Here is a 12,044-nt window from a genome sequence, read left to right as displayed (position 1 = left end):
TTATCTAAAAATCAAACTTAACTGAACATCCTGTGTTTTATCTACCAACTCTGTTGTAAATAAAGCTATGTGAAAGCTTGGATTAGGCTGCTCTTAAGTGGTTTGTGTTTGTTTCTACAAACACAGTCCAAGACAAAACATTAGGGTTCCCAATTGTTGTGAAAACTTTTCAATTTCTTAGCTGCTTCAATTAATAACGTGCTTCAAAGGAGAAGCCAATTCAGCTGTGAGAGAGACTGTCCCAAAGGGTTCTGTGTGGGTCACCATCAATCGGACAGCAAACCTCTGGCAGAGGTAGGCCCTGGGAAACATTCGCTGCTCATCGGGGAGCAGAGAGCACCGGCCACCGCCGCCCGCAGCCCACGCCTCGAGCTGAAAGGTGGAGCCTCCGTGGACTTGCTCCTCTAGGGCAGGAGGGAAACTTCCAGAGAGACCCTGCCCCTCTTCAGATCCCTGACGCTCTTTTCCGCTCACCCCATGCCTCCCTGCCTCGTGGGGGTGGAACGGAGAAGACTGCCCGCCGGGCACTAAGTACCCAGAATCACCAGCGAGTTTTGAAATCAACAGCTCCCCAGGAGTGAGCGGCCGGCGCCCGGGCTCTCGTTCATTTCAGAAGGGGCTTTAAGGGAAGCAGGGAGGCCGGCCAAACATCCGGGCTGACCCGCAACACCTGAGATGCGGAGGGCGGTTCCCTCGCGCTCTCATTCTCTCCTCCCGCCCCTCCAAATTTTGGTCGGAGGAAAGAAAACAGGCTCGCGCCGGGGCGTGTGCGAAGACCAGACGAGGGGAGAGGGACACACCCTCCCTTTAGCCCGCCCCGCGCTGCGCGGCGCGGGGAGGCGGGGGCCCGGCGAGGCTGCGCCCACGGAGAACGCCGGCGCCCAGCCACCAGCGCAGACCATGGCCCGCTGACTCCAGCGGGAGCGCCGCGCCCGACGGGATGATGCGCTGGAGGGGCCCCTGGCCGTGGCGCGCGCGGCTGCTGACGACCCCCGGAACCCAAGGCCAAGCGCATTCGCGGCCGCCGATGCCCCAGGTGAGCCCAAACCTGGTGCCGGGGGAGGCGGCTGGGAAAGTTTGCGTGGGGCAACTTAGGCGGGAGCGAAAGCCGAGCGGCCGGGACTTTCACTGCGTTTTGATGACACCCTCGCCCCCTCTCCCCCGGCTCTGCGGACGGGAGGATAGGTCATCCCTCGGGCCATGGACCTGGGCCCGGCGGTCCAGAGTCGGGGTCACCCCCAGGAGCCGAGGGAAGGAAAGGCCAAGGGCTACGGGGAAGTGAGCTGGCTCATCACCTCGGTTAAGTTGGAGTGCGGGGACCACCCGGCGGCGGCCGCGGGAGCAGCACAGTTGCCCCGGGAGACAGTTTTTCCGCGTCCAAACCGCAATCTGGAATAAGTTTTCAGAGCCGCTTTGCTGTCTGCTCGATTGTCGGTGCCGATGTGGCCTAAGGGGGCTAAGAAAACGGTAAAGCGAGCCAGCGCGACAGCCCTGAGTACGTACTGTGGTAGGAGAGTGAAATTTCCAACCTAAAAACTACGAGCACCTCCCTTTCAAAGAGGGAAGGAAAACTCGCGTTTTGTTCCGAGAGCCGAGAGACGGGTGAATCATGTGTGTGCTGATGAGTAACAGTTGGCCTGACACAGTTGTATTGTGGAAATCTTTGTAGAACCGTTGCTTGGAAGAGGAGGTAGAGCGTCGGTCGATGTGCGCTAAAAAATACACGGGAAGACAGGGTTGGGGGATGGGGTGAAGTACTGGGTGTAACTGGGATTGTGATGGGGGCTGACAGGAGCCTGGGAGCCCTAACTCTGAGCCTAATGAGGAAAGACAGCCTTGGAAGTAAGAGCCTTCCAGGTGCGCGCGGTTGGGGAGGGCGTTGTTTCTTAGTTTTCAGCGCCGCCTACCCACCCTTAGAAATCAGTTTGATTGTTAACGAGAAAAAAAGATGTATTTTTTTCTTTCCGCAGTTAGAAAGAAAAGCAGAAAGTAAGCGATGCCGTTCCTGTTATCTTGTCACTTTCACTTCCTGTTCATCCCCCCCCCCCTTTTTTTTCCCCTGCTACGCTCTCTGGGCCTCAGAGTTTGGAATGATGGCGGAAATACTTAAATGCCCTTTCTGAATGTTTGCAAGAGAAGAAGGAAAGGCATTTTGTTCCTTATAACTAGGAAAGGGCCAAACTTTGTAGGATGTAAAATTAGTAAGCTTAATAGAGTAATTGGAGAGACAGGCTTTTTTCACTTGGTGAAACGTGTGCTTTTATTATAAATGTTGCACTTTACAAAGACAAACCAAAAGAGTAAAACAGCCCAGTACAAGGAACCTTCTTCCTTATACACCATTTCAAATTAAATTATCGATTCAGGTTTCTGTTAAGTCCATTTAACATTTTAGTAGAATGGTTATGAATCCCAAGACTGGCTGCCCTTTTTCAAGTGATCACCTCGAAGCCTTTTCTCCATGTTTACCACCTGATGCTCTCCAGGGTCGTGCCATTGCATGCCCCAGCAGGAATTGGATGCTCTTTTAAGAGAGGTAGAAAAGGATACAGTGGGCCTTATTAGGCTTAATCATAGGGGAGCGGTGGTTAGTACTTTGCCTCTAGGTAATCCTCTCAAGAAGCTTTACATTGGACTATTTCTAATTTACAGATTTTTGTTTTAAGTCTTGACTAGCCATGCTCTTGAGTCAATTTGCTGAGCTTTAGCAATGCTTCCATCATTTTCCTTGATTGCAGAGCCTCGAAGAATAAAGAGAAACCTTGGGGTTTGCTTCTTTATATGCTCTTTGAAATGGTACCGTAAAGAAACTGACAGAAGTATCCTGGCTGCCAGAGAGTTTCACTTCACCATTTTCTGCAAATCAGATTCACTGGTTGTAGGGACATCTTTCCTCCTAAGGTCTCACTGTTTTGTGATTGCCTCATTTGGTGTGAAAAATCGTATGGCTAAAGACAAGTGTGATTTTTTTTTCCCTTGGGACAAGTATTATTTTTATATATTTTTGCTATGAACATTCAAACCTCTAGAGCCTCTGAAAGCAGCAGGGAAAAGAAAGTGGCATATGTGACCTGACAGCTCATAAAATCCTCGTTTGAAAGGACTTGTCAGTAATGGTATCTCAAATAAGCATTCTCAATTATATTTGGTCTTTTGAAAGTGGGAGTGTGCCTTATACTTGAGTAATTTTGAAAAACATGGGTGTTTACCTAGGTGAGTTATTGTCAGTGTTTTGTGGGTAGAAAAAAATTTTGTCAACATGGATATGTTCATCTGAAGCATAAGAGAGCCAGATCATATTGTATTTTTTGGCCAAGGCAGGGCCTGGGGTCCATGGTCACATTCTGGTGGCAGCGTCTCTGCTTTGTTGGCAGCACTGTGGCTGAGTGGTTGACACAGCAATCCATGGCTCCTGTGGGCCTTTTGATTCTCGAGGACACGGCTTGGAGTGATCATGATGTCTGGTCAACTATCACTAAACAGAAAGCTTTTGCCTAATTGTGACTTTTTCTTTTTGGGGCCACACCTGGGGCATATGGAAGTTCCCAGGCCAGGGATTTCACTTAAGCCGCAGTAGCAACCCCAGCTGTTACTGCAATACCAGATCCTTAACCCACTGTGCCACAAGGGAATTCTCTAATTATGCCTGCTTGCTTGCTTGCTTTCTCCCTCCCCCTCTCCCTCCACCTTCACCTCCCTCTCTTTTTCTCTTTCTTCCTTTTTGTTTTGTTTTGTTTTTTTTGCTTTTTAGGGCCGAGCCTGTGGCATATGGAAATTTCCAGGCTAGGGGTCGATTTGGAGCTGTAGCTACTGCCCCGAGCCACAACCACCGCAACCCCAGATCTGAGCCACATCTGAGACCTACATACACCACAGCTCACGGCATTGCCGGGTACTGAACCCATTGAGTGAGGCCAGGGATCGAACCCGAGTCCTCATGGATACTAGTCCAGTTCGTTACCACTGAGCCACAAGGGGAGCTCCAGTTGTGCCTTTCTCTTTTTGTTTGTTTTGTTTCTTGATTTTTTTTTGGGGGGGAGGGGCCGCACCTGTGGCATATGGAAGTTTCCAGGTTAGGGGTTGATTTGGAGCTGCAGCTCCACAGCCACAGCAACGCCAGATCCGAGCCTCGTCTGCAACCTACACCGTGGCTCACAGCAACGCTGGATCCTTAACCCGCTGAGCAAGGCAAGTGATCGAACCCGGAACATCATGGTTCCTGGTCAGATTCATTTCCGCTGTGCCATGACGGAAACTCCCAGTTGTGCCTTTTTTAATTTAGGTGTTCTGCTACTTAATTGGAGAGACTCCTTGATACGAGTAGAGTCCCTCCATAAGCTATGTTTAGAATTTTAAAAAATCAGGTGTACTTTGCTGAGAAGTTTAAGTATTGAGTATGCTTTTTTTAAATCTTAGAAACAAAACATTTCCATGTTTAATGCCACCACCAAATGGTAATTTAGAAATTGTTTTCACCTGTTGAATTTAATAAACCTGTTCTCCTTTGCCCCTTCCCTACCCTTCAACCTCCTGTGTTTGTAATTGGCACATGTTCTCCATTCCTGGTTTCAGAGCTCTCTCCTGAGGACAGTGATTGCTTGTATGTTGGTGATTGTTTGCACATGATAGAAAAGACCAGTTTGTCTATTAAATATTCAGCAGTGCTACCTTCCCAGCACTTAGGTATCAGTACTGGGTTTGGGGTGTTTGGTTGTTGTTTGTGCCTTTGCCACACCAGAGGGGTGTGGAAGTTCCCAGGCTAGAGGTCGAATCAGCGCTGCAGTCGCTGGCCTACACCACAGCCACAGCAACTCGGATCCAAGCCGCATTTTCCACCTGCACCACAGCTCACGGCTACGCTGGATCCTGGATCCACCAAGCAAGGCCAGGGATTGAACCTGAAACCTCATGGGTCCTAGTCAGGTTCGTTAACCACTGAGCCATGAAGGGAACTCCCTTTTGTTTTTGTTTTTATCTTACTGTTCATGACAATTTAACAGTAAGCTCAGCCAAGTCATTCAGTCTGTTTGAGCCTGCTTTATTTGCTCCCTTTGCAAAACAAGATTTGTCTAAGTGGTCTCAAAAGCCCTTTCCACCTCTAAAATTGCTGCTTTGTTATTTTACCAGGAGTTGTAAATATACTGTTGAATAAAATATTATCAGTGTCAGGATGTTTGTCTTAATGGTTCACAACCCTCTTTTATGATCTTAGGCGATCCGTAAAGTGGCAGTTTTAACGAGTAATTGTAATAATTGTTTTCCCCTTTAAAAAGAAGTAATTTGATGGGGTGAGCATGTCATAACAGCGTTCTGTTGTGAATTGTCTCACTCTAATATTTCATTCTGTTATTGCCAGAGATGTCATCTGTGAAATACTGCTTATTCAAGAGACTTTAGTATTGAGACCTTAAAAACCATTGGGAGTTCCCTTCGTGGCGCAGTGGAAATGAATCCGGCTAGGAACCATGAGGTTGCAGGTTCGATCCCTGGCCTCACTCAGTGGGTTAAGGATCTGGCGTTGCCGTGAGCTGTGGTGTAGGTCACAGACACGGCTCGGATCTGACGTTGCTGTGGCTCTGGTGTAGGCTGGTGATTAGACCCCTGGCCTGGGAACCTCCATATGCCACGGGTGTGGCCCTAAAAGGACAAAAAAACCACTATTGTATAATAGACATCTTGAGCTAGTCTACAGGCTATTAACCAATACATAATAAAGTAGTCTTATCGTAGCCACAGTCTGTATGTGTTTTTTTTTTTTTTTTCTTTTTGGTCTTTTAGGGGTGCACATGGCATATGGAGGTTCCCAGGCTAGGGGTTGAATTGAAGCTGTTGCTATTGGCCTGCACCACAGCCACAGCAACGCCAGATCTGAGGCACTTCTGTGACCTACACCGCAGCTCATGGCAACACAGGATCCTTAACCTAGTGAGCCAGGCCAGGGGTCGAACCTGTATCCTTATGGATACTAGTCAGATTCGTTTCCACTGAGCCGCAGCAGGAAGTCCTAGAAGCATCTGATTTTTGATCCTATTTAATTTACCCCAGTATTAATTTTCCTGGTTTCTTAAGCAAATACCAGCTCTTTTCTCTGAGCCATGTGTTCAGACTGTGTGGAATGGGATCCCCCATCCAAGTGTTTTACGGAACATTCCTCGTTGGCGTACCTTTTAAGAAACAAGGCCTATGAAATGAGGTAGTCAGTTAAGAGGTGCCTCTTACAAGAACCCATGGAAGAAATTGTTATCTAGTCTTGGTCTTAGAATTGGGTTTCTCCTGAGCAGCTTTGGGGTTTATTATGCAGACAGTAAGCGTACAGCCAGGGGTGTTCTCTCTGTGCACTGGCTGCCAGAAAGCTTAGGGTCAGATTTCTCAACCCCCCCTTTTAACCAGCATGAAAGTCCTGCTGACATGCGTTTTATGTATTTACCATGCTCGTGGTTTCATCATCTCTGCCTTCATTTTTCCCTCCATTCATGTCATCCTCCGTTTTTCTGTAATCATCTTTTAATGGGGAAAAAATGGGGCATAACAAGGTTTTGTTAAATTTCAAAATTCAGCTCTTGAGTGTTTGAACAGATATATTCAAAAGAGTTAGTGGTGGAAGCGTGGCAAACCAGTCTCCCCCTTGTTCACAGTCTCCTTGGCACTCTCCCCCCACCCCAGAAGCGCTCTATCCACGTCGATTGCATTGAATTGAATTGCTGTACGAATCTATTTTGGATGCTCTGCTTCTCTTTGTGGTCGATTTGACAAACATGGTTGTCGCTTAGAGAAAGGTGATGGTCCTGAGGTTCTTTCCTCTCCTCTCCCCTTTTTTTCGTCTTCCCAGCTTCACCTGTCCTCAACCTTCCTGTGTCCTTGCTCCTCCACTATCCTCTCCTGGGTAAAAACGGGGTTTGGGTCAACTACCAAGGCCAGTTAAATCTCTCTATTCTGCCTTTCCAGTTTAAATTAAACTGATTAAGGGTGTTATCTGATGGGTACGTGGTTTTTACCTTGTTTACGGGAACAGAAAGCAAGCGTACCTGGCTTTCCCATGGCAGCTCTCTGGGGGATAATTAGAGCTCCATCTAGGATTCACAATACCACTGAGAACAGACATGTGAAATTTGCACTAGCAGCAAACTCTGTTGAAGAGACTTCCTCTGAGCAGATTTGAGAGCAGGAAATAGGGAGCAGCGAAAAGAGAGGCAAGAGATGGAGCGAGAGTTGAAGTTGCCATAGCCGATGAGCAGAAACAAGAAGTGACATGAAGCATGGACCCTCATATCAAGAAGCTGACAGGTGCACAAAGCTTTACTGTGGCAAACTGAAGGGAGGAAAGTCCTCAAGATGGGTGAGGGTGGAGTGGCTCAGTGGGTTAAGAACCCGGCATAGTCTCCATGGGGATGCAGGTTTGATCCCAGGCCTTGTTCAGTGGGTTAAGGATCTGGCATCACTGTGAGCTGTGGTGTAGGTCACAGACACGACTTAGATCCCACATTCCTGTGGCTGTGGTGTAGGCTGGCAGCCGTAGGCTCTGACTCAACCCCTAGCCTGGGAACTTCCATCTGCCTCGGGTTGAGCCTGAAAATAAAAATTGGTGAGAGTCACACCACAAGTATAGGTTTCACCTGAGGATCTTAAGATATTTACAAGATTGATAGTTTGGTTTATAGAACTACTGTGGACACAGGTAATAATCCTCTTTTAACTCCACTGGGAACTCTCAGTGATTTTGTTTTAGTCCGAGTGTTTTTATAATGAACGCATTGCTCAAATCACGTTTCTGGGACCTAAAGATGAATTTGATTATTTTCAGCTTCTTAGGCATAATAATAAAAGCCCTGAACCTGTTTGGAAGAAGGAAGAAGTTATCATTCTTCTTGATGAATCCTTATTGTTTTTCTGACTCTGTGCACGTGCTTGTGTGGCTATTGTGTTAAACATTGTGTTTGGTTTTGGTATGTGAGTTTCCCTAGTAGACGAATGGGATATTTGAAGAGGAGATTTTAAAAGATGTTGATGGATAACTGCTTTTTCTACCAGTAATGCAGCTGGAATATGCTTTAAGCACACATTTTTATTAGAGAGATTGACAGAAATGTGACCATAAACCTGACAAAACAGACCACATTTGCTTTCGAAAATGTGTGCAAACAGAACAGCATGGCGTTGGCTCTCTAAGCCCTTGTTGGAGGATATTTGTTGTGACACTTTATGGTTGGATAACTCATTTGTGCAACTCTGCTTTGGGAATGATTCAGGTAATGTATCATGAAGCAATTTTTGTTTTTCAGGATAAAGTATGGTTTCTTTTGACCTTGTAAATATGCTTTCATGGGTTTGTAATTAATGAAACCAAAGCAAGCAAGCTCTACAACATAAACTCCAGAAATGGTGTGGCTTCCTGTCTCCAGTTCCCATTTTCTGCTTCATGACCTATGGGTCCTACAGTCCAGCCCCTAATACGTCTTTGTGTGGTTTGTCCCTGCTGGTGTCTGTGATGTTCCACAGGCAGCGTGGGGCACACACCTCTGGAGCACGGAGTTGCTGTAAGTAAGATTATCATTTGTTGGTCTTGCCATGCTTGGGGGCTGATTAAGGGAGTCCCCTTGAGGGTACATAGCCGAATTAACTTGAATACTGTTGAATGTTGAAGTCCTGGATAGGTTAACCCTGTATAGTGGTTGCCATTCATCTGTTTTCCTTGTACAGCCTAGAATCTGAGGTCTTTGAACGGGGGCTTTTAAAAATCTGGAGGCTTCATGCTGTTGTCCCAATATTTCTGGACCTTGGGGACAGAGGGGATAAACAGGATGGGAGAGGAGGGTCCAGCTGCCACCTGAGCCTTTACTGCTACCGCATGTGCTGCCATAACCCTCAGCAGGTCCCAGAGCTGGTTCTGGTTTGATTCCTCAAGATGTTTTAGCTGAAAATTGGCTTCTGTTCTCCCTCGTCCTGGTGTTAGGTTCATCTACTCTGAGATGTAGAGGCCAGTTCGCCTGCTTTTGGACTTTCAGAGCCAAGCCCTAGTCTGTCCCATTTTAATGGCTCATATTTCCCTTGTCTCTGAAGTGAATAGTGACTCTTTTCTAAACCCTGAGATCTCAGTGGAGGAGCTACAGGGGCTCATGCTAGGTGTGAAAGCTTGCAGAGAAGATCCTTAAAAGTTACATGAAAGACAAGGAACCTGCACATAAAGTTCACCAGTTGGGTAACGAGACCGAAATATCAGAGACAATAAATACTGAAAGAATTCAGAGAAGAAGCATCATTAGTTGCATAGAGGTGAAACTTTGACTAAGCTCTGGGAGCAGGGTGAGGAAGGGTTTGGCAGACCTATTTGGAGTAAGAAGAAAGGGCGTAAACAGAGAGTGGAATCTGAGAGGGGTCGAGGGTCTAGAAGCATCTGATCCCGGCTTTCAGAAGTATTCTCTGTGAAATGTGGCCCTTGATTTGACTTGGATTAGCATTTGAGACATCCTATTAAGACCTTACAGGAGTTACATTTATTAGGTTTAATTCTACATCATAAAGTGACATTGATTCCTAGGATGTTAATAGGTGTTCCAGAAAAACAAATTCTCTTTAAGTCCAAAGAATGCTGGGCTAAGCGATCCCAAGTTCGCTGTGTTCCTTTGCTACGTGCTTTTGCTGATGGGCCTTGGGACAGTCTGGGAGTGGAAGGATCACAGACCTGTGTTATTCCACCGCATTGCTAGTAGCTTCTCCCAGAAGAGTAGTCTATAGGATACCATTTGGGAACACTTCATTTAAAAACATTGGATTGGGGATGGATTATGTGGAAATAATCCATGAATTTTTTTTTTTTTTTTCTTTCAGGGCCACCTCTGCGGCACATCTCAGTTCCCAAGCTAGGGGCTGAATCAGAGCTACAGCTGCTGACCTATACCACACCCATAGCTACACCAGATTTTAGCCGTGTCTGTGACCTACACTGCAGCTCATGGCACTGCCAGATCCTTAACCCTTTGAGCGAGGTCAGGGATTGAACCTGCATTCTCATGGATACTAGTTGGGTTCTTAACCTACTGAGCCACAGTGGGAGCTCCTAGTAGTTCTATTTTTAATTTTTTGAGCTGTTTTCCATAGTGCCTGCACCAATTTACATTCCTACCAGTAGTGTGCAGAGGTTCCCTTTTCCCTACATCCTCGCCAGCATTTGTTATTTCTAGTCTTTTTTTTTTTTTTTTTTTTTTTTTGGTCTTTTAAGGGCACACCCATGGCATATGGAAGTTCCCAGGCTAGGGGTTGAATCAGAGCTGTAGCTGCTGGCCTATGCCATAGCCACAGTAATGCCAGATCCGAGCCGTGTCTTGTGACCTACACCACAGCTCACGGCAACACCAGATCCTTAACCCACAGAGTGAGGCCAGGGATCGAACCTGCGTCCTCATGGATACTCATCAGATTTGTTTCTGCTGAGCCACGACAAGAATCCTGGTCTTTTTGAATGGAGCCAGTCTTACAAGTGTAAGGTGAATACTTCATTGTGGTTTGGGTTTTTCCTTTGTCTGGTGATTGCTAATGTTGAGAACTTTTTCGCATACCTATTGGCCATCTGTATGTCTTCTTTGGAAAAATGTCTATTCAGATTCTCTACCCATTTCCCCCCCCCGCCCCCCGTCTTTCCTGTCTGGTCTGTCTAAAGTTCACTCATTTAAAATTCACTCATTTTACTACTCATTTGCTATTTGTAACTCCCTGGTATTAGGGCCTTTGCATATGTATCTTAGCAGCATGCCTGCCCATCCCACATGAATCTTCTTTTTTTCTGGACACTACTAACTCCGGAAGAGCCAGTACTATATCTTTAATATCTGAGGGCATATGTCTTTACTTGTCTTATTTTGCTACTGCAGTGGTGCTAAATGAATGCGGTGTAAAGAAAATAGCTGCCATTGTCTTTATGCGAATGATGTTGGTCTATCCCAGGTGTTGGTAAACTTCTCCTGTAAAGTCCAGATAGTAAACACTGTAGGCTTTGTGGCCTACGATCTGTCACAGCCATTCAATGCTGCCAGGTAGAGACAATACATAAATGGCAGGGCATGACTCTGTGCCAATAATCTATTGGCAAAAATGGCAGTAGGCCAGATTGGGCCTGGAGGCCATAGTTTGCCATATCCTGGTCTGGAGACTCTATGCAAAGTTGTGGCAGTCGTAACAGAGAGGCTGTTCTAGAAGATGAATCTGGGTTTAGCAATCCAGTGTGTATAGTAGGAGGAGGCGAGTGAGTACATTAATAAAGACCAGTCATGAAGACATGGTCGCTATACGTGCAGCTGAAATAATAGGAACGGGCACCATAGACAAAAGGAAGAATATGAAGATGTGAGGGGCCTTCCAGCGGTGTTCGGTGAGGCAATCAGGCTTATACCTGTGAGGCCACAATGCCTGGCACATGAGAGAAGGAAAACGATAGACGGCAGCGAGTAAGGTAATGAGCTGCTATTTGAAATCAGGGGAAGAATTGCAGTCCTGTGGTGAGTTCTGATTGCTGTGGGAGAGGTGACATGATGGGTGAAAAAGGCAAAGACTTGGGTAACAGTCAACAGGCAGTGCATTGGCCTAGGCATTTATTCCAGTAGGTGATTTCTCTTTGAAATTATTAAGCCACAGGCGCCGTTCGTCTTTTCTCTGAACCTGGTGTTAGAGCTTAACAGTCATTATGTATTTCCTCCCTTTCCTTCCCTAAACCTTTTCAAAAAATGAAGTTTCTGTTATCTCTGTTGATGAGAATAAGCTATGCTGCGGAAAGAAAAGACCCAATAATAAACTTCTTTCTTTCTCTCTCGCAGAAAATGGTTCTGAGATAAGATTTTCAGGTCAGTGGCAGCTCTGCTCCACACAGTCATTCAGGGACCCTAAGCTGACCAGTTTCTCTGTCATCTTCTCTTCCAAACCCAGAAGAGCCTGGTAGGCATTTTAGGCTTGTACAGGGTTACAGGCTAGGCCTGGGGATGCCACATAATGCTTATGCTCATGGTCATTGAACATTTCACTGAATAGATCAGGTGGCCACATTTAGCTGCAAGAGG

General features: G+C 46.4%; 1 protein-coding gene across 2 annotated transcripts in view; it reads left to right on the top strand.

Annotated features, from left to right (window-relative positions):
* Positions 659–12,044, top strand: part of MCUB (mitochondrial calcium uniporter dominant negative beta subunit) — a 112,230-nt gene continuing 100,844 nt past the window's right edge. The window contains exon 1 of one of the 2 annotated variants that reach the window (XM_021101677.1): positions 659–1,036. In XM_021101677.1, coding sequence (XP_020957336.1) covers positions 941–1,036 — 96 coding nt within the window. In that variant the 5' untranslated portion in view covers positions 659–940. The remainder of the gene's footprint in view (positions 1,037–12,044) is intronic. The other variant, XM_021101676.1, reaches the window with a different exon arrangement.

Source organism: Sus scrofa, chromosome 8, assembly GCF_000003025.6.
Source record: "Sus scrofa isolate TJ Tabasco breed Duroc chromosome 8, Sscrofa11.1, whole genome shotgun sequence".
NCBI lineage: Eukaryota > Metazoa > Chordata > Mammalia > Artiodactyla > Suidae > Sus > Sus scrofa.
The sequence above is the reverse complement of the archived record's forward strand: the minus strand, read 5'-3'. Positions and strand labels throughout refer to the sequence as shown.